This window comes from Danio aesculapii, chromosome 5, assembly GCF_903798145.1.
Source record: "Danio aesculapii chromosome 5, fDanAes4.1, whole genome shotgun sequence".
In the NCBI taxonomy this organism is placed as follows: domain Eukaryota; kingdom Metazoa; phylum Chordata; class Actinopteri; order Cypriniformes; family Danionidae; genus Danio; species Danio aesculapii.
The window spans coordinates 53,853,537-53,877,594 of NC_079439.1; the positions used below are offsets into that span (position 1 = coordinate 53,853,537).

Below are 24,058 nucleotides of genomic sequence, written 5' to 3' on the forward strand. Positions count from 1 at the left end.
CTTAGTCCCTTTATTAATCAGGGGTCGCCACAGTGGAATGACCCACCAAATTAGCCCATTTAACTTAGATGTAACTACATAAAAAAAGTAAATCCAACAAATCATTTTTTAAGTGTGGATCCACATACATGTCTACATTCCGACACAGACAAAAAACAACTATGTGTGTCAAATGTGTTTTCAAGCTATCTTGTAAACTTTCCCGTTACCTGATCTGGGAGAGTCTTTTGTAGGAGGGTAGTGCTCTTGAGTACCTCTGAACTATGAGCTATAGGGTCTCGCACAACACCTTCAATATTTTGAGCGATTGCATTTATGTCCATCTTAAATGCATTTCAGAGGACATTTACACCAGTCCTTTTCGCAATCAGATAGCTCTCCGATCGGCAAAAAAAAAATTAACTAAAATTAAATAAATAAAAAAAAACACACATATATATAGTATGTCCTAATTATAATCAAACTACAAAAAATGACAAAAAATCATGCACTGCTCTTGACTGAGTAAGTTTTGTAGTTTTAATAATGATTAATCTGTATATAACCTCAAACTTTTTTTATTTCAGCTAGTTAACCAATATAAAACCCCAGTTTAATCTCAGTCAAAAAAAAAAAAAAAACACAGATACATAACTTTGACATGCATTTGTTTTATCATTAGAGTTAAAAGGATAGTTCACTCAAAACTGAAAAATTATGTCATTATTTAATAACCTTTCACTTGTCTGTTTTGTTATTTTGAAAAATGCTGAAAACCTGTAACCACTGACTTCCATAGTATTTGATCCTATAGATGTCAGTGGCTACAGGTTTATAACATTCTTCACAATATCTTATTTCTTTTTCAACAGAAAAACAAGAACAACAACAAGAACAACAACCTCAAACTAGTTTGGAATATGTCATGAGTGAGTAAATAATGGCAGAATTGTCATTTTTGGGTGAACTATCTCCTTAATAACAAATAGTGAATAGTGTGTTATATTTTTCTCAACACAATTGATGCACATACATGTATACATTCTGACACAGCTAGACAGAAAACAACTATGCTATGTCTGTCAAATGTGTTTTCAAACTATCCTGTAAACGATCCCGTTACCTGATCTGGGAGAGTCTTTTGTAGGAGGGTCGTGCTCTTGAGTACCTCTGAACTAAGAGCTCCAGGGTCTCGCACAACACCTGGGCCAAGGTCTGCCGGGCCTGCACAGGGCCAACAGAGCCCCAAAGGTCACTGCGCAGGCCTCTGAGAAAATACTGCCACATCTGGATGGAGAAAGAACACCTTTCACCCTGATAAAAAAGGTGGAGGAAACAAAAAAGACACAAAGTTTGACTGGTGAAGATGATGATATCATGGCAAATAAATAACATACAGGAGAGAAGGTCTTTCCAGACAATCTTCCTGTAGACCTTCATGGTCCTGCCACCTGCACGCTGCACCTGGAACCCTCATTACCACACAGAGAAAGTAAAGAGAGAGAGAAAACTATGGATACTTTGAAGTTTTAATCTGGATATTCAATCACTGCTCTTCTGAACATTACCCAGATGTTCTTGCACACTAAGTCAAGAAGGCAGACACAAAAAATGAACAGGTCATTCCTCTTACTTCACTTTATTTCTCATCACATGGGACTTAGTATATTAGATGAAATATAACTCATTTTAAAATCATATTCTATGTTTTTTATATTGTTACAAAAAATGTAGCACATTATCAGATTGGTCACACTTCATTTTGATGGTCCGTTTGTTGAATTTAAGTTACATTGCATACACATGCCAACTAATTCTCATTAGATTATAAGTAGACTGTTAGGGTTTGGGTTTGGGTTAGGGCTAGTGTAAGTTGACATGTATTTGCAAATTTTCTTATAGTCAGTTAAATGTCTGTTGAAGGAGCAGTATCAGCAGATATTAAGCAGACAGTCCACTAATACTCAAATGGACCATCAAAATAAAGTGTTACCATAAGATTTGGGTAACCATTTCAAATCATCTCATTACTATGGTGCTTTTGCAGATGTTTCTTTTTTTTCTTTTGCATGTATAAATTAGAGCAAGAAAAATTGGCTATTTATTAAGAAACACTCCAGATGTTTCAGTATTTTCCCTTTAATCACAATACTTCAAAGACAACACATTATTTGGAAATATTGTTTCAATCTGATTTTATAGTTGTTGTTTTTTCTGTGTTCTAGATTTTACTTTCCATCCTGTTAGTCTTTTGCAATATCGCTGTAACTAACAAAAGCCAGTTCCATGACATCATCCTCCAGGAAGTGGTATAATTTTTGGTGGAAGAAAAACAGCGTAAACGTGAGAAAGTACAAATTACAGATTTGCTGAATTATGTGATGGTGTGTGGTAATAGCTGTTTTGTCTCACTTTAAAATAGAGGTTTTCAAACTTTTCAAATGGTTAGGGATGTCCTGATCCGATGATGTGATCAGAAATTGGGCCTGATCACGTGGTTTCAGTAATATATATATATATTGCGAAATGTCCTAAATGATAGTAATAGTTTGATTGCGGTACTCCACGTCATAATTCCATCTCTGTTTAGTTCAGTTATGACTTTAGTCGGATTAACGTAATCAAAAATCGCTATTTGGAGCTTATGTAGGCCTACAGTTCAAAATTCATGTTTAACTGAATAAACAGTTAGTAAACACAAGTACAACCTAATGAACATAATTAATTTTTATGACCAATTATCAGTTTGTGATGCATTTTGCAAACAGGAGATGAGCCCCTGGTCTAATGCGCCACCTGGCTTGAGAAACCCGTTCTTGGTAGAATTCAAATGAGCCATTTTAATCAAGATTAATCTAGATTAATTTCAAGACTAAAAAATGTATCTATGCCCACCTATAATATATATATATATATATATATATATATATATATATATATATATATATATTCTAATTATTTTATAACACATCAATAGTTATGCAGTGGCACAGAGTTAGACCTCTTTCTTGACTGACGCACAGAAACAGCAATGCGTACAGCATGACATCACTTTGTTGTAGAGATGCTATAGGTTAAATGGTGGCAAAGTAGAACACGGAAGCAGCTTGAGGCAGAAAGCGCGAGTATGTTTGCAGTCGGGAGGCATTATAAAGTTGATGATGACAGCTTTGCCATAGCAAACTGTGAGATATGTAAACTTGGCATTGCCTGCCGGGTATTTTAGGTTGTGGTGCTATTTGTTGTTATATTCGATTTTTTTTTTATGTTTACTGTTGCACTAAAGTCCAAAAGTGAAGAATTTATGTTATTTATTACTTGATTGTTCAAGCTACCTCACTGAAGTGCTCTGTTTGTAACAGAGTTGTATAATGTCAAAATAAAGTAAATTAAATAAAAAATAAGGAACATCCTGGATCTGTTTCTTCGCTCTTCTATAAGTATCGGATCGGGTTTCGGTATTGGTAGATACTCAAAATCAATTGACTCTGACTCAAGGGCTAAAAAACCTGATCGGGACATCCCTAAAAGTGATCAACGTTTGTTGATGCCAAATACTCCAAATATGATTATCAGCAAAAGAAATGTCCTGATGTCGGAATGAGAGAAAAATCCCACTCAAATGTAATTTAGTGCAATGAGTGTATATTAGGGCTGCACAATATTGGAAAAATCTAACATTGTAATATTTCTTTATTTCGCGATATATATTGACATATGAACACAATTTCACCAGATGACTTAATATCTCTATTTGGAAAGAATTTATAATGTTAGATCAGATTGGGATGATTGTACAGTAGGAGTGCATCTCCATAAAATCTAATAAACAATCTATAAAATTTTTGTTGTCCCCGGCACATTTTCTTTGTAGTCTGTGCTATTTGCAGTTCATTTCTGTATTTGCATGTGTTGTGAGTATTTTCATGCATGCGTTTAGTCAGAGGTTGATTAATTAATGCTTCAATGCATCAAAATTGTGCTTCCTTTTAACATTGATGTCTCACTCACAAATGCAAATCACACAGATCTAATACCGGACAATTAACTAAAAAAACTCAGGGGTATAAATACACAACACATGATGTGGTGTGACAGTGGTGGAAAAACTGAACAAATAATCACATGACATAACAGAAAGCACATGGAACACATGACAGGTAAACAAAGGATTGTGACAGTTTATAAGAAATTTTTATTTCTAAATGTATTTTTGCTGGAATATTTCGATTTATTGTATTTGTATTGTTGTGTGAGCCTCTTTCTGGAGATATTTTTTTTATTTACCTTGTTTTAATTATTTTATTAAAATATTTAATTCAAATTTTTAAATTAAGCATTGAATTTAATTGAAGTGAAAGTACCAAACTATTCCTGAGATGCTTATAAATTTAAGATACTAACAGAGAAGAAAGAAAGGGCAACACAATTCAAAAAAGGCGAAAATGATAAAAAGGGACGAGAAGAGCCTGTGTTTCCTAAGAGGCTAATTACTTTCAGGCAAAGAGGAAGCAGCATTAGGAGTTCAAAGTGTGACCAAAGAGAGATTATTAACAAGCATGTACTACATCTCCTAATGAGAGCTGGGACGTGGTCCACCAGTGAGCCTCCGTTAAGTCAGCCATAGAAAGAGACACACAGGGGCACGAGCACATGTCCGGACCCAGGGATTAAGTGCATGCGACGGGGCCTCTGGAAGCGCTCGGGCCCTTTAGCGTTTGCTTGGGAGGAAGTGAAATGGAGGGGTGAATGGAAGACAGAAAAAGAGAGGAGGGGGATACAGGTCAACAGAGCCAGCCGAACACCTGCACACAGCAGGCCAGTCTGCCACACAACCCGCAGCCGGCGGATATGTGTGTATACGCATCTGTGAGAGCGCTTATGTGTGCCGGTATCGTATGGAGAGAAGGTGAAGGCTCAAGCAACATACAGATGGTTGAGACTAATGCTGCCACAGGGCACTGCACTGGCTATTGAAAAGACTAGAGGATAGGTCAGTTTTGACAGTAAAACCATAAATATTAATGCTCCTATTTTTATTTTAATTAAAGTTATTTTAATTATATTTCATATGAATCAATGTTATAGCAATATTGTATTATTATAATTTTTTTCTCCGTCTGTGGCAACCCCAGATTAATTAAGGGACTACGCCGAAATGAAAATGAATGAATAAATGAATGAATGAATGAATGAATGAATGAATGAATGAATGAATGAATTATTATTATTATTATTATTATTATTATTATTATTATTTATTTATTTATTTATTTATTTATTATTTATTTGTTATTATTATTATTATGTAAAGATGAAAACATCCAAAGAAATATACTAAACCCTCACTATTTTTACACTGTAAAAAATGCTGGGTTCCACACAATCGATCTGTGTTAGGACCAGTGTTGGGGGTAACGCGTTAAAGGTAATGCGAGTTACCTAATAATATTACTTTTCCAAAGTAACAAGTAAAGTAATGCATTGTCGTATTATTATAAAATAAGTTGTATTATTTGAGTTACTTTAAAAAAAATGTAACGCAAGTTACTTTTTACCTAGCTTAATTGGCTGTTACAAAATTATATTGTGCTGCGAGGGAACATTCATTTGGCTTGCACTCATCATCATCATCATCAGGTCTCTTTTTTCACAGCAGATGAGTGTACTGTTCTAGTAACTGAATAACTCAGCATATTGGTTTATTTCGAGTCAGAGGGGGCATGCGGTATGTTAGTACTGAAAACGAAAACTGTTTCACGACAACTCAGTTCAATTGAGTGTACTGGTTCAACTGGTTCCCATAGAAGATTCGGTTAAAACAAATGATTCGTTCACGAATCACTAGTCATCACTACAGATAGTCAGAAACAGATACAATGGCTGGAGACTTACATTTTTGCAATGGATTCTTGTTATTCATCAAAGAAAAGAAGTGGACTGTTGTTAAGTGTAGATTTTGTCTAAGTAAAACTCTTGACAACTGCAAGAAACATGACATAAAAAATCAAAAAACAAAACTGAATGCCCGCACCCCACCTCCAGCTAAACTACAAATATTTGACATCAGTTCACGTTCTCCAGATAAAACAATTAATTACACTAAACACAAAAAAAGAAATGGTTATTGCTTTTATTGTTGAGGAGATGCAGCCACTGTCTACTGTAGAAGCGTCTACATTTAGTTAAAATTTTTCTCTTTTGGGAAACGATTTACACATTTGTTAAGGCCACGTGAAGCAATTTATTCAATGTATAAAGCTCAAAGATTAATTTTGATTTAGTGATGTTTTTATCGTCTTAACTAATACTACAAAAGGTACAAAAGTAGCAAACACATTATTTAACATGCTTTCATTAATCTGTAAATACAGTATGTATAGCTCTGGGCTCAGAAAGTTCACAAATATATTATTTTATCTTACTTTTTTTTTTCTCAGCCAAGTAAAAAAAAAAGGAAAAGTAATTAAAAGTAATATATTACATTACATTACATTAGTTTCCATAAAAATTAACCCAATTAGTTACTTTTTGGGGGTGTAACTCAATATTGTAATGCACTACTTTCCCTAACACTGGTTTTTACAATGTTAAGTGGATTAAACATAAAACAATTACGTTGTTGCAAAAATAAAAAATAAAAAAATAAAAAAACCATCAAGAACTGTATTTCAGCTCATTTTAAATAAGTAGTTTAAACAAACAGTAAACATCATTTTTTGAGTGTAATGTTGTTGCTGTGGCCATTTTGTTTTGTTGTACAGTATGCTAGTCTACATGTGCATTTTGTTTACCCTTTTTTGTATATTTAAAAAAGCAAAAAAGGTCAAAATAATAAAAGGATTTTTTACACAAAATGTTTTGATGCAAAAACATTTTCATTATATTTCCCTTATCTAATCACATAATGTGAAAAAAACAACATTTACAAATACATAGAAAAAAAGCATTCTAACATATTGCATATTGATCATTTATCACAGATCCAATACTGTATTCAATATGATGTACAGCCTTAATAAGCATGTATCTGGATGGATGGATGGATGGATGAATGTACAGCCCTAATAAGCATTAATCTGGATGGATGGGTGAACAGCCATAATAAGCATGTATCTGGATGGATGGATGGATGGATGGATGGATAGATGGATGTATCTGGATGGATGGATAAATGGATAGATGGATGGATGAATAGATGGATGGATAGATGGATGCATGGCAGCATGGCAGTGTATCTGGATGGATGGATGAATGGGAGGATGTGTCTGAATGGATGTATGTATCTGGATGGATGCATGGATGGATGTATCTGGATAGATGTATCTGGATGGATGGATGAATGGGTGGGTGAATGGATGGATGTGTCTGAATGGATGAATGTATCTGGATGGATGCATGGATGGATGTATCTGGATAGATGTATCTGGATGGATGGATGGATGGATGGATGGATCTAGATGGATAGATGTATCTGGATGGATGGGTGGATGAATGGAGGGATGGATGGATTGATGAATGGATGTATCTGGATAGATGGATGGATGTCTCTGGATGGATGGATGTATCTGGATGGATGGATGGATGGATGGATGAATGGATGGATGGATGGATCTGGCTGGATGGATGGATGGCTGTTTCTGGATGGATGGATGGATGGATAGATAGATGGATGATGGATGGATGGCTGTATCTGGATGGATGGATGGATGGATGGATGTACGGATGGGTGGATGGATGGATGGGTGGGTGAGTGGGTGGGTGGATGGGTGGGTGGGTTTGGATGGATGGATGGATGGGTGGGTGGATGGATGGATGGATGGGTGGATGGAAAACAACCTCAGTCAACCTTTGGTTACAAACACGCACAACAAGCATTTCAATGATTAAGATGTTTAGAATGCATTCATATCCAGCATTCCCTTCAGCATGGCAGTGTGTTTACGGATTGAGTGTGGATCTACTGTACACACCTGATGCCTTTCATAACAGTCTAGGAGAAGTCAACTGAATAGTCAAGGACAGCGCTCAACAGCGGCATGCAAATCCACTTGAAGAAGAAGTCTACTTAAGAGTACAATAGCACAATTTATCATTTATTACTCAATGTCACTGCATTTCAATACAGATGCACTAATGCTTTGAATGTGAACATGCAGTGTGACTTAATCACAGCTTTGTCCTTGAGTGCACTAGACGTAAAGGATGTTTTGTTGTCAAATAGCCTAAAGAAATGCCCTTAAACACACAGACTTGTAACCAGAGGTGGGTAGAGGAGCTAAACATAATAGTACAAATAAAAACACTTATAAAAATAAATATTTAAGTAATAGTAAAATAATCAACATTAATACAATGTAAAAAGTGATGGAACACAAACTGATCAAACACAAATTGCTTAAGTTAACTTAATCGTTTTTACAAATTTAAGTGGATTGAACATAAAACAAATAAGTTGTTCCAAAACAACCTTAAGAATTATGTAGTTTTAACTCATTTTAAAAAAGTAGTTTGAACAAGTCATTTTTTCAGTGTATTTCCTTCACTCACTCGCTTTCCTTTGGCTTATTGCCTGCAGTTACTCAGACATATTGTTTACGCAGCGGATGCCCTTCTAGTAGCAATCCAACACTGAGATTACAACCCCCAGTCCCATTCACACACAATGGCAAATTTTGTTTATCCAAATAACCTATTTTATATATGTTAACAAGGTTTCCAGTCTCATGGAAGAGCTTGGAAGTATTTATTAATATGTTTTTTGATATTTTAAATGGAGAAAAGCTGCTAAACATAGCAAAGTAAAAGTACAGACACACACGCACACACTCACACACATTTTTTTTCTTTTAAACAACCATTTATATGTTAAAGAAATCTAGAATTATCCCAGAATCGGCAAAAAAAACTGTTACTAAACAAACAGTTGCTATCTTTCTCTGAACCAGTCTGATACTATTTTATTTAATTGTTTGATTTTTTGTTGTCCGGGCTCAAGTTTTTATTTATTTATTTATTTAGTTATTTATTATTATTATTATTTTTTACCATAATGACACAGGCTTCTCCCAAAACATACAATGAACAAAAAACATAATTTTGGGGGAAAAAACTATAACAAAATTCTCACCTATTTACAACAAAAATTTAACAAAAAGTGGCATGTCCAAAATTATTCATGCCCTTCTCAATCAGTCGATTCGAATGGTATCACTCGATTGAATGAGCGTTATCAGTGGTTATCAGCTGATATATATGGGCCAGTAGGGGCCTTCTGCGCCTGTTATCATCCATCCACATAGATAATCAGCTATAGATCACATATGGCTGCGGCTGGAAGTTAACAAGAATTATTTATATTATTTATTAAACTGCAAAACGTTAACGCTTTTGTCTACTAATCATTTCTTCACCAATTTTGCTGTGTGTTTTGGGTTGTTGTCTTGCTGAAAAGTTCACTGGAGCCCAAGGCCAAGTTTCTGTGCAGACCGCCTAATGTTGTTGCTGAGAATTTTGATGCATTTCTCATCTCATTTTTAATCCACTGAAATTTAATTAATAATAATAATTTAATTTAATTTAATTTAATAATTTCACATATTTTTTTAATAACACATTGCATTGTAGCCACTGGAACTTAAATTTTTTTTTTAGATATGGTTCTAAAACCCTTGACTTGTGAACAGCCATAATGCATAGTCACAGGTCATAACTGAGATCCTTTGTCTTAGCTATGACTGTCCACAAACCAACAGTAGAGAGCACCTGTTGAGTTGATTAAAACAGCTTTTCCCAATGAAGCAGGGTAAATGGGATGCTTTAGAACAGCTTGGACTATTTGGAAGGGTATAGAACTTTGGATTTTCTCATAGACTAAGACAGTTTGTAATGGGTTTGAATGATTTTGGACATCCCACTTTTTCTTTAAAGAAAAAATATAAGCATTTTTTTTTCCCAACAATGATGCCTCTTGTATATGATCTTATTATATTTTCGGAAAAGCCTATGTCATTTCCAAAATTAACAAAAAATATAAAAAAAGGAGTATTTTTCCAGGATTATGAATCATTTCAGGCTTGATTTAAAAAAAAAGTATACTTGAGTTGGAGTTGAAGTAAAGCTAATGAAAACTACTCAAAAAGTACATATAAATAATAATAATAATAATAATAATAATAATAATAATAATAATAACAACAATAATAATAATAATAATAATAATAATAATAATAATAATAATAATAATAATAAAAACGACTCAAATAAGTTCAACCAAGTAAACATAATGCATTACTACCCACCTCTGCTCGTAACATGAACTATTTCGAAAATACAGCCAGTAAAGCTGCAGCCATCTGTACCTCGTAAAAAGGGTTGGGGTCACTCCAGTAGTGGCTTTCGGCATCCTGCAGTATGCTTGTGGCACACACATTGGTGCAGTAGCTAGTGAGGTGATCGTGCAGAGCTGCCATCACATCCTGACTTCTCTGAACGGGCAGTAGGGTGAGAGGCCTGCGGTTGGACACATCAAAGACATAACGCCTGGTTTACGGCAAAGCGGTGTACTTTACAGGTCAAAGAGCCACTAAGTGATTAATATCAGCAAATGGCTCCGATTATTACCTGTCAATCATACAACACCTCCTTCTTCCTCCCCAAATGTTTCTCACTCGCTCTTTTCAAGTGCAAAGCCACACATACAGATCCTTTCTGTCTCTCATTTTAGGCTATATAACCTTACAAACACGCAGGTGCAGTTCTGTCAAAGCCCACCAGCTCGTGTGCGTCTCACTCCAGGTTCTTTACAATCCAATTACAGCATTTTAGTAAATCTGGCATCCGGATGACAGGCTGCCTGGCCTGGAAAAACCTGGGCTTGATAAAGTGTACTATAAATCGGTGAACTTTAGCATTGCTCAGCTTCTCCAAACACATTTCAGTTTATGTACACATGCACAGGTCAAAAGCGAAACTGAGATTTTCTTTTTACGTATAACCCTTTATATTCCATTTTTATCATGCATAAAGATATTTAGAGTTATTCATGAAATTATCAAAAAAAGGGGAGCAGACTTTACACTCTTGACATTACATTCTATTTGACATTACACTTTTATTTTGTAGCCTTTTTTTTTTTATAAATATCTAGTATTATATCTGAATCAGCATCTTTCTTGGAGCCATATAAGTACTGTTTGCTTAATTTCCTGACTATTTTCACATTTATGACACACTTCTCATTTAAATGACAATGGTATTTGATGCAAATAACAATTTGATGACGGAATTAAAGCTGAAACATACATTGTTAAAAAAAAAGATATGGTCAAATAGTCGTGATAATACAAGGTTTCATAATAAATATACTATGGCCAAACTTAAGTTATACAAAAGTTATACAAAGGTTAACTTGATGTTTTTAAGTCAGTTTAATTGATGAAAGTTAAAATGACTTGTAAAGTTAATTTGATTCAACTTAATAATTTAATATTCCTCATTTAATTTTCTCACAGAATTTTCTCACATATTTTTTTAAATAATATGTTTGCATTGCAGCCACTAGAACTTCAAATCATTTAGATGTGGTCTTATAGCCCTTTCCTGACTTATGAACAGCCATAATGCGCAGCCACAGGTCCTCACTGAGCTCCTTTATCTTAGCCATGGCTGTCCACAAACCAACAGCAGAGAGCTTCTGTTTTTCACCTGTTGAGTTGATTAAAACAGCTTTTCCCAATGAATCAGGGTAATTGGGATGCTTTAGAACAGCTTGGACTATTTGAAATGGTGTAGAACTTTGGGTTTTCCCATAGACTGTGACAGTTTGCAAAGGGTTAGAGTAAGACAGCAGCTTTTTTTTTTTCTTTTTTTTAAATTAAATTAATTGTTATGTTTTTTTTTTAACTTAAAAAATATTCTGGGGAAAAAAAATGTAAATGTTTCTGTTGATATTTTTGAGCACCATTAAATTAGGTAAAATTGGACCTTTTGGCAAAACAGTGAAATAAAATCAATAATTTAAATAAATTAAATGTAAAAATGCAAACAGTAAATGTAATATTTATTAATTACTTATTTTATTAATTTATTATTTTTTCTTTCTTTTTTCTTTCTTTCTTTTTTCTATAACTTTTGTATTATCGATGAACATATACTCAGCCCTCACATTAGGATATTGATTAGGTGTTTTTACATTTGAAAAATAAATCAGAAATTGATTAATTAGTATAAGATTAAATTCCATCTAATGTTCTACTTGCATCAGAGTACAAACCTCCATAAACTGTGCGTAAAAATAATAAAAATAAGCATTATATATATATATATATATATATATATATATATATATATATATATATATATATATATATATATATATATATATATATATATATATATATATATATATATATATTTATATATATATATAATTAGGTGTTTTTACATTTGAAAAATAAATCAGAAATTGATTAATTAGTATAAGATTAAATTCCATCTAATGTTCTACTTGCATCAGAGTACAAACCTCCATCAACTGTGCGTAAAAATAATAAAAATAAGCATTATATATATATATATATATATATATATATATATATATATATATATATATATATATATATATATATATATATATATATATATATATATATATATATATATATATATATATATATATATATATATATATATATATATATATACAGTTGAAGTCAGAATTACCAGCCCCCCTTTGAATTTTGTTTTTTTTTTTAAATATTTACCAAATGATGTTAACCAGAGCAAGGAAATTTTACAGTATGTCTAATAATATTACAGCTCAGAAGTCTTATTTGTTTTATTTCGGCTAGAATAAAAGCAGTTTTTAATTTTTTTAAATACATTTTAAGGTGAATATTATTAGCCCTTTAAGCTATATTTTTTTCTTTGATAGTCTACAGAACAAACCATCATTATACAATAACTTGCCTAATTACCCTAACCTGCCAAGTTAACCTACCTAACCTAGTTAAGCCTTTAAATGTCACTTTAAGTTGTATAAAAGTGTCTTGAAAAATATCTAATCAAATATTATTTACTGTCATCATGGCAAAGATAAAAATAAATCAGTTATTAAAAATGAGTTATTAAACCTATTGTGTTTAGAAATGTGTTAAAAATCTCTCCGTTAAACAGAAATTGGGGAAAAAAAATAAACAGGGGGTTTAATAATTCAGGGGGGCTAATAATTCTGACTTCAACTGTATACACACATTTTATTTTGGCATAGAATTTTTTAAAAAAAATCAAAAAGTAAGTATTTGATTTATATATTTTACATGCTCTTCCTAATAAAATAAAAAAATATTTATATTTTTAAAATCATAAAAATGTATTTAGAATTGTTTGTTGTTTTTAGGTCGTTTTGGCCCTGAGAGGATTCCCTTTTTCCCAAAAATGTTAATGTTATCACATCAGGATAAAACTTGGATCAAAGTATAACTTAAGAAATTTATAAACATAACATTTTTTGGCTCTTTAACTCACATGCGTGTGACATCTCTGAGTTGGCTTTCATAGTAGCTGAGTGTCTGGTGGATGAAGACACTGGTGGCCATTAAAACGGGCAGGTTCTTGAGCGGAGCCGAGGCTGGCACTTCCCATGCCCTCTCCTCTAGTCTGGCCAGAAGAGAGGAGGTCACACGGCCACACACCTCTACATAGCTGGAGCACACGGCCAGCAGGACGTCCTCACTGAATGCCACAGCCAGAGGGAGAAACGCATCCAGCTGCTCCACAACATCTGCACAGAACTGGAAATAAAGGCAATAGGTGAGGTTTGTGTGAGATTTCCTGCATGTATGGTATTTGTTGGATAAAACTCAATTCATGCACTAATTTTCTGAATCAGAGTCAGAATGGGATTTATTGCTGTGTGATAATTCACACAAGGATTTTGATTTGAACAGGAGTTTCAATGAAAATCTAGTACATACATAGTCTAGACATACATAAAAATTAAGATAACAGAATTCAAAATAATGCAGAGCTAGTAAAAAACAGAGTTCTAACCAGATCTAGAAAATATGATCACATCACCCCCATATTATCCTTCTTACACTGGCTGCCTGTTAAGTTTCGTATTGAATTTAAAATATTGCTTCTTACCTACAAAGCTTTAAATAATCTAGCTCCTGTTTATCTAACCAACCTTCTTTCTCCCTACAATCCAACCCGCTCTTTAAGATCTCAAAACTCAGGGCTTCTAGTAGTACCTAGAATAGCAAAATCGAGCCTTCTCCGTTATGGCTCCTAAACTCTGGAATAGCCTTCCTGATAATGTCCGGGGCTCAGACACACTCTCACAGTTCAAAGCTAGATTAAAAACCTTTTTAGTAAAGCATACACTCACTGCATTATGATACATGCGGGGTTATGATACTTAGCGGTATGATACATGAATGGGGTTCACACAGGTTTTTGCATCTGGTTTATATACACTATGAACAGCAGAGTGTATGGGTATTTGCCAGTGTTGGGTTACGGATGGAAGGGCATCCGCTGTGTAAAACATGTGCTGGATAAGTTGGTGGTTCATTCCGCTGTGGCAACCCCTGATTAATAAAGGGACTAAGCCGAAAAGAAAATGACTGAATAAATAAATGAATGAATGAATAAACAGAATAGACAATACATTAAAAACATGTAAGTAGTAATACAATATCTTTATAAAAATATACGTAGATAAAAAATAATCTACCAATAAATATACCAGATATAATTATGTAAATGTGGATGTTTGCATGATAAATACTATGCAATTATGGAAATACTGTAATTTTAAAATGCTCATCCTAAAGAAATAATGCCTATTTTACTCTAACATGACAGTTTTCTTTTCTTTTTCTCTTTTTGTTACAAAATGTGTGTGTTCAGCAGAATTCCTACTGTAAGGTGAATAAAGAAAATAAGTAAATAGAGAAAAGTGCAAACATAAGCAAGATATTATGTACCACATCTGTTAGTGTCTTATACACCAAAACATCAACAAAAAGGAAAAAAAAACTTGAAAATGATTCATAGTTACGCGTTTGAGTAAAACCTCATGTTTGTTTTGTTCTAACATTCAATTCTATTTTGTTTTAAACTACTGATGACAGTTGTTGTCATTTAAAAGCTTTTTGCATTATTAAAGATCTTAAAAAGAAGCAGTCTTTTCAGACATTTACATACATTTTTAGACAACACAATACCAATGTTTTAACTTCAGAAGAGTTAATATATAAGGAAGCAATTATTATTATTATGATGGCTCAGTGGTTAGCACTGTCACCTCACAGCAAGATGGTCACTGGTTCAAGTCCCGGCTGGGCCAGATGTCGTTTCTGTCTGCATTTTCTACACCACAGTCCAAGACATGGGGTGTAAGTGAATTAAATAAACTAAATTGGCTGTAGTGTATGAGTATGTGTGTGAATGTGAGAGTGCATGGGTATTTCCCATTACTGGGTTGCGGCTGGAAGGGCAACCACTGCATAAAACATATGCTGGAATTGTTGGTGGTTAATTCCACTGTGATGACCCCTGAAAAATAAGGGACTAAGCCAAAGAAAAATGAATGTATTATTATTATTATTATTATTATTATTATTATTATTATTATTATTATTATTATTATTATTATTATTATTATTATTATTATTATTATAAGATTTATGTCCCTCTTAAAAATAATTATAAAAATAGCCTTGATTCCCTTATGAGATATCTAACCAAGGTTCAGACCTGGCTGTCATTAAATTTATTTTAAATTTAATGAGGAATAAACTGAGCTGGTCTGGTTTGGGGATCCTGCCCCTCTAGAATTATTAGGTTTAGGTGAGCTATCAACTAATCAAAATCCTGTTGTTAGCAACCTAGGGTTTCAGTTTGATAGCGATCTGAAATTTAACAAACAAGTAAATCAGTTGTTAAATCCATTTTTTTTCATTTACGACTTGTGGCAAAAGTGAAGTCATTTCTCTCTTTTAATGACCTTAAGAAGGTGATCCATGCTTATATTTTGAGAAGAATTGACAATTGCAGCTGCGAGACTCCTGACTCTTCAAGTAGGATCACATATCCCCAGTTCTTTCCTCTCTGGGCTGGCTGCTTGTTAGGTCACGGATTGATATTAAATGATTATTTTTTGTTTTTAAATCCTTAAATTGACTGGCACCACCTTACTTATCAGATCTCCTATGTGTATATAATCCTGGTAGGTCACTAAGGTCTTCTGATCAGTTTATTCTTTATGTACCAAGGTCCCAGTGTAAGCAAAGTGGGGATAGGGCTTTTGCTGTTAAGCTTCCATCCCACATTAGACACGTTCCAACTTTAGCTGTTTTTAAAAAGCTTCTGAAACTGCATCTTCATTCTTTACCATCTAAGTCTTTTTAATGGTGAGGGGTTTGCCTTATGTTTTAATTGTTATGTGTGTGATGTAGGACTTTTAATTTTAATTTGTTTTGATTGTGTTCAGCACTTTGGACAATGTGTTGTAAAAATGTGTAACTAACTAACTAACTAACTAACTAACTAACTAACTAACTAACTAACTAACTAACTAACTAACTAACTAACTAACTAACTAACTAACTTTTATTATTATTATTATTATTATTATTATTATTATTATTATTATTATTATTATTATTATTATTAATTATAATAATATTAATTATTATTTTTAATGACCTCATTAGTATGCATAAATATTTATTTTACTTCATTTTTTGTTTTATTCGTCAAGAAATAATATTGGCCTAAAATAAAATGACACATTGCAACATAACACACTGAAGCGCATAAACCTGACAGACTCCAACTCTGATGACTCAATTTTAAACAGCAAAGAACTTATTTGTTATCCAGCTTTCTTACTATCATGACCACTTGGTGGAATTATTAAGGTTCACATTGTGTAACAACTACCCTTCTGTCCCTCTTAAACCGACCAAAAGCATTCAGCACAACACACTAAGAAACTCTTTATCGTACCACACTCCAACTTCCCTTTTTTGAAGAGTGAAATTGCATTTCAGCAGCTCACACAGCCCTACCATATGCGAAGCAGCTAGTATTTATTGTGGTAGAATAACCGAATCATCCATGCCGATATGAGTGTGAGAGACGTTCAGGGCCATTTTCTGATTCAAATACCTGCAGTTCCCCTCCTGTGGCGCCTGGAGACAGAAAGCAACACTTATCTCATTTTTCCACATTTGTCCTGGAGGAAACAGGGAATCAGCGCTGGTATTTTCTCTTGAAAATGATTACGAAAGTGTGTGCGCCAGTTACATCTGCCTTACATTGCCTCAGGAGGCACGCGGCTTAAAAGGAAGACCCCTAAGGGTTATTGCCAAAAAAGAAGAACATACACCAAACTTCCTCCACCCATATTTCTTCCCACCCTTGACAAATGAAGACATCATTGCGGATCTATTCCTATCCAACACTTCCATTGCTGCTTTTCCTCCATCCCTACTTCTAGCCACACGTGTTTAATGCAGATTAGCGAGTCTTGCCGAAGAGCCAGACGCATGTGCCGGGTTCACTGTCGAATTTATATACCTATAGAATTGAGTTACGATGCCGGGCTATTTCAGAGCAGTAAAATATACGTGTGCACTGTATATATCTGCCTTTTCACCTTCCACTGGGAGTCACCGTGTCCCAAGGCCTCCGCGAACATGGAGGAGGAAAAAAACAGCACATGTTAGATGGAAATTTTCCAAATAGTGGGTCTATCAATCAGACATGGACAGGCAAGAGAGAGATGACTTCATGCTTCTACACTAACTTGTGTCTGCTTTACATGGTCTGTCGTTTCGTTGTGTGCTAAGGCACAGTCTAGCAGGGTTGCCATGATGGTAAAGTTTCCAATGTTCACTATCCACTGTACAAATGTGTTATTACTGATGTATCTTTACTTTGTTTAATTAAATGTAATTTAATATTATAATTTAATTTAATTTAATTTAATTTAATTTAATTTAATTTAATTTAATTTAATTTAATTTAATTTAATTTAATTTAATTTAATTTAATTTAATTGTTTAGTTAGTTAGTTAGTTAGTTAGTTAGTTAGTTAGTTAGTTAGTTAGTTAGTTAGTTAGTTAGTTAGCAAAGAAAAAATACAATAACACTAGAAATTAACTAACCAATTGACTGTTGTCCGGCTAAAGTGCCCACAAGATACACTAGAGGGCACTCTACACATCACATCTGCTACTCAACTGGACTACACATCCCATAATCCTCTGCAAATCACACCTGATGTTCATGAACTTTGATTCCACTAATAACGAAAAGTCCTTACATTTAAATAGCGCTCATATAGCACTTTTGAGCTCATATACTCAAAACGCTTTACACATTTTGGTGGAAATCTGTATTTCGGGAAATCTCATCCAATACCAGCTTAGGAAGCTTAACTATTTTACATTTTGTCATTTTGTTTAGTGGCTAATTTGTACAAATTCATTCAGTCGTATTAAAATGTACAATTTAAAAAGGAGGCGTGGCACCCAACTCAGCCCCTAAACCCAACCGTCATTGGGGGATGAGCAAATCGTACTAAATCGTATGAATGAGATCCTGCAAATTCATACGAATTAGACTTTAAATCAAAACGTTACTAATTGATATGAGATTGTGTTGGCCATACTGCACACCACACACCAGCTGATTGGTGGAGAGGAGACTGAGTGATGAAGCCAATTATGATATAAGGGATGGTTAGGAGGGGATGATGGACAGAGGCCAGTGGGCAAATTTAATCAGAATAAAACAATATTAAAAATAAAGACGATCAAACGAAATAAAAACAATTACATTTTTCACATATCTTTCACTAACACTACTTCAAGTCAGAACCAAATAAAAAATAAATATATAAATGAAATACATGAATAAAATGCTGGCTTTTTTTCCACTCAATATTGACTTTACAATAGTCATAGCATATTTAACATCCAACACTGCAAGACCAAACGCACATTAGCCGGATAGTGCAGCGACTCATGATTTTTGCTCCTGAAGACTACATTTTTCATTAACATTCCATCAAGGTTTTAAAATTTTTAGCATATGAACATTATGAAGTTGTAAAATTGCATTTGCCACTTGTGTAGCCACATTACAACAAGACCAAGCACTCACAAAAGTGCTATGATTTTAACCAGAGATATTTTGACACTCCTAAATTCAAGAGACAAAGGTTTTAAAGCAGTTCTGCCTGCAGAGGTCAATGCTAAATCATGATTGAAAAGTTGGACATATGTAAATCCTCAAAAAGCAACAAGAATTTAAACTTTTACACATGGTATTGATCATCAATGTCGGTTCCAAAGCAGTAGACCAATCAGAAGAACTCTGGGGCGGGGCAAGTGTTGCAAGCTTCTGTTTGCTCATGGGGACTGTCTGGATACCCTTGCACTACTCTATTTTTTTTAAACAATTCTTGAGCAATGTTTTTAGATGTAAAGATGTGTTCTGTGCGAATGGCCTGTTTGAATGTGAATGGAAAGAGTAAGAGTAATACACTGGATGTAACCTCAAGCCAACTAGCTTTCCTGTTCGACTTATGTGGTGAACAGACCACAGTGGGAAGTGGTAAAGCTTGTGTGCTAAGTTGTACTCGTGAGGTGTGTTTATTCCTGGAACTTCCACTACAAATGCATATTGCGTCAAGTCAGAGCTCATCCAAGAAGTTTTCCAGAACACACATTCGGAATCTGCTGGATGTCAGTGATTTCAGTTTATAATTTGAGAATTAAAAAAAATATCTGTATCACTTTACTTGAAGGGAGTGTCCACATAGGATAGTCATTACAGGTTTATAATCATGACATGACACATCATGAATATAAAGTGGGGGAAATAAGTACTGAACACGTCATGTCTTTTCCAGGAAATAATATTTGTAAAGAAGCCATTGACATGGAATTGAACCAGATTTTGGTAAAAACCAAAACAATGCAAACATAAAAATGTAAGAAAACAAAACAAAAAAAAAATCTGAAAACTGAGTTCTGCATAATAACAACAAAATGACACAAGGAAAAAGAGTACTGAACTACTAAAACGTATTTAACACTTTATATTAAAGGCTATTTTGGTGATGGCAGCTTAAAGATGCCTCTCACAAGAAGAATGAAGTCACATGCATTGCTCAGGTGTGAGTTTCTCACAGACTTCAACCAAGTGTCAAAATCTTGATGGTTCTGTGGGCCTCGTCTATCAGATCTGATCTTTATTTTGTATTTTCTATTGGATTTAAGTCCGGTGATTGGCTGGCCCATTGCACAGCTTGATTTTATTTCTCTGAAACCATTTGAGAGTTTCCTTTGCTGTGTTTTGGATCATTGTCTTGCTGAAATGTCCACTCTGGTTTCATCTTCATCATCCTGCTAATGTAGATGTTGGATTGAAGCAGCGAATATTAATTTACGGTGACAAAGGGCAGAGGTTTGCTGAAGTACTTCAGAGAGTTTTCAGCTGCTGTCTGGGCTTTCACTGCCTTTCTACACCTCCCTTTCTTCATGTGTTCAATACATTTCCCGGCATCAATTCATTTTTTTTTATATACATAACTTAATTTGTACACTAATTAGATTTGTTTTCTTTGGATGAATGTATTTCTTTGGTTGTTACCAACATCGGGGGAAATTGCAAGTCAACGGCACCTTTAGAAATATGTTTTCTAAGAAAAATGGTGACCTGTAAGACATTGTATGCATGCATATGACATCTGTCATTAAATGTCATTAGCTCAACTACGTCATTTTAAATGCAAAGCTGGTATTTTTTGAGATGATTTTATAACAACTTGACAGAAACAAATACATCCTAACATGTCTTTGTATTTGTCATGACAACCTGACATTGCCAAGACAACATAAATCGTCATAAACATGATTGTCATGAAGACATTGTAATTGTGTAAATATGTTTCTGCTCACAAAAATATCTGTCACGATCACCAGCGATCTAAACACCATAGATCGCTGGAAAACATTTACAAGCGCTAACAGACTACAAATCCACCTTTTTATGAACTTCATCTCCGTACATGCTCTCTGCTCACACACACATTTTCCTAATACTGACTGATTGCACACACACCACCGGAGGATTGTCAAGGACTGATTACACACACTTTTTAAGCAGCACAAACACTGTTTATGTGACATTACAACGCATTTTCCTTTGTCTTGCTTTGCCGTATTTTGATCATCGCCTTGTTAATCTGTTTAGCCCAGTCTGCTGCCTGCCTTCTGACCTCTCGCCTGTTACTTTGACTATGTTTCTGGATTGCCTGCATATATCTGTTTGCCCGTGTTGACCATTGCTTACCTGACCTCGCTAATAAACCTGCATTTGGATCCGCACTGTTACAGTATCATTAAAAGTGTGAATAATCTGTCAAATAATTCTATAACCACATCATTAATATTTAATGCCATTTTATTCAATTTGTACCACTGTAGTTGAGGCAAAGACTATAGAATACACAAGACATGTCACCCGTATAGTTTTGAATGCGGAAAAGTTTAATGGTCAATACGGCAAATGAAGCCTCGCCTACGTGTACAGAGGCCAATTATCGATCCCTATTGACTGATGATACTCTGAGAGAGGGGCTCGAACCACATGTGAGTTTCTGCAGATTTTTTGTGATTTGGACATTTAGAAATGAAACTGAAACTAAAGACACAGTTGTTGATTCATTTTATTGGTTATTCCTAATATGAAATTTAATCGTAAGCTTGGCAAGCAGTTTTGGAGAATTTGATGTTTCCCCATTCAGACAGAAAGCCTGAGCATACTACCTGAGAGGTGTTTCAAAGATGAAATGACTTGCCTAAAAGGGACTTTGGTTGAGGTAAAAAAAAAAAATCCTAATACAATTATAATGGACTCTTGACAATCTTGTTTATAACAGATTCATGAGTTACTGTATGTGGACCTGGTAATATCAAGCTGTCATGAATACATTGACAGGTTTTGTTGTCTTGGTAATGTCAAATTGTCATAACAAAGATATCTCAAACAACGTCACCTTTGCATTTTAAACGACTGATTGAACTGAATGACACTTAATGACAGTTGTGATAAGCATGCATACAATTTAATTCATATTCATGACATGCTCTTTGATCATGACATTGATTTTTCAAGACACTTCTATACAGCTTAAAGTGACATAACTAGGTTTAACTAGGTTAATTTGGTTAACTAGACAGGTTAGGGTAATTAGGCAAGTTATTGTATAATGATGGTTTGTTCTGTAGACTATCGAAAAAATATAGCTTAAAGGGGCTAATAATTTTGACCTAAAAATGGTTTTAAAAAATTTACTGTGAAAAACTCCTTGCTCTGTTAGCCATCATTTGGGAAATATTTTAAAAAGAAAAATAAATTCAAAGGGAGTTTAATAATACTGATTTCAACTGTATATATATATATATATATATATATATATATATATATATATATATATATATATATATATATATATATATATATATATATATATATATATATATATATATATATATATATATACAGTATATAATCTTTTTTGGGGTGAACTATTAAACAAAATTAACAGAACTATTTCTTTGTACAATTGCAAATAGTGGTATCAGTTTTTACCTGCGCTGCTTTTGACACCCCTAAAGCATCGTGAGACCCTGTAAAACTGGAAGGTTGAACATGTCTTGAAACAATCTGCCGAGTGGACAGCGAGTCAATAACAGGCTGGGTGTTGTTGTTATAAGCTTAGCAGGAAGTGTGAGAGAGATGTGGGCGAGAATGCAAAGATTCACCCCAATCCAAGGTGATGAGGACCCGAGAGGTGTCTGCGAGATTTATGGCTTTCTAAAGCCTGCTGCTCCGGTTCGGAGAACCCTTAACTAGAGCAGATCAAAGATATGGATTCCAATAGGACAGTCACCGCAAGGTTATTTCTCAGCAAAGCTTTAAAACATTTAAGAGCTCAACTCCACAGCCATCTTCTTGCAAAGCTAATCCTTCTCCTCACACAGGGTTAAGGACGATCGTCAACATGAGGTGGTCAATAGCTGGACGGCCGTTTCAGGTTTGATAAATGGTTCGCAGAAATATTATGCAGACAGGACGTCTGGCGACTCAGAGTTCGTGGAAAAAACGTGAATGTATGAATATGAATGGGTGAAATATTGATCCGTAATGCATCTCGACCGACTACGTTCTGGGTAAGTCAGGTCTGGGTTAGCATAACGCTGTCTGCTTATGGGCTGTGGTGACATGTGTCAAAAAGAAGGGGTTTTGAGACGCCCAGGGCAGGAGAGAATGCAAATAAATGCACATGCTAACCTTTGAGATGAGGGCTGCTCATTCTGAAGCACTGACCTACACGTAAATGCGTTGTTCAGGTCTTGAGTGCGAACTAATTTTGACACTTGTTAGTGATGTGGTTCCAAGGGTGTCAGCAGCACGCAGTGGCATCAGTGGAATGGTATGGAAATCAGACTGAATGCTGATGTTCTTCATGAGAGGTGGCATGTTGCATAAAAATGTTCTTTTTTTTTGCTGATAAAGGTTTTAAAGTAGGTTTACATGTGGAGGTTAAAGCTAAACAAAGAGAGTCTGTGCAAATAGCCTAGAGGTTAAGTGTGCCCATATATAACTAGTCAAGTTAAGAACTTCATTTAAGTTAAGCTGCTTTGACACAATCTAAATACTAGAATGTGCTTTAAAAATAAAAATGACTTGAATTGGATTGAATTAAATAACACTAATTTGCTCACAATGACCCGAGTTCAACTCTTGGCGTGGCCTGTTCCTCTCTGCTCCCCACACTTTCCTGTCTCAACTCTACTGTCCTATACAATAAAGGAGACACCACTGGTCAAAAACTTGGAGTGGGTAAAAATTTGTAAGAAGTGAAGGTCAGTTCTGCTCAGTAAGACCGTATTTATTTTTAAATAACCAAAAATATGGTAAACATTATATGAAGTAATATTGCTATTTTTTTCAGCTGAATTTTCAGCAGTCATTACTGCAAAAAAAA

At 34.3% G+C, this 24,058-nt stretch overlaps 1 protein-coding gene across 1 annotated transcript in view; it reads right to left on the reverse strand.

Annotated features, from left to right (window-relative positions):
• The window catches only part of kiaa0825 (KIAA0825 ortholog), a 342,528-nt gene that overhangs the window by 216,464 nt on the left and 102,006 nt on the right, over positions 1-24,058 (reverse strand). The window contains exons 8-10 of the mRNA XM_056458473.1: positions 13,507-13,772; positions 10,341-10,491; positions 1,103-1,293 (exon numbers count right to left, since the gene is read on the reverse strand). Of these exons, the coding sequence (XP_056314448.1) occupies positions 1,103-1,293; positions 10,341-10,491; positions 13,507-13,772 (608 nt within the window). The remainder of the gene's footprint in view (positions 1-1,102; positions 1,294-10,340; positions 10,492-13,506; positions 13,773-24,058) is intronic.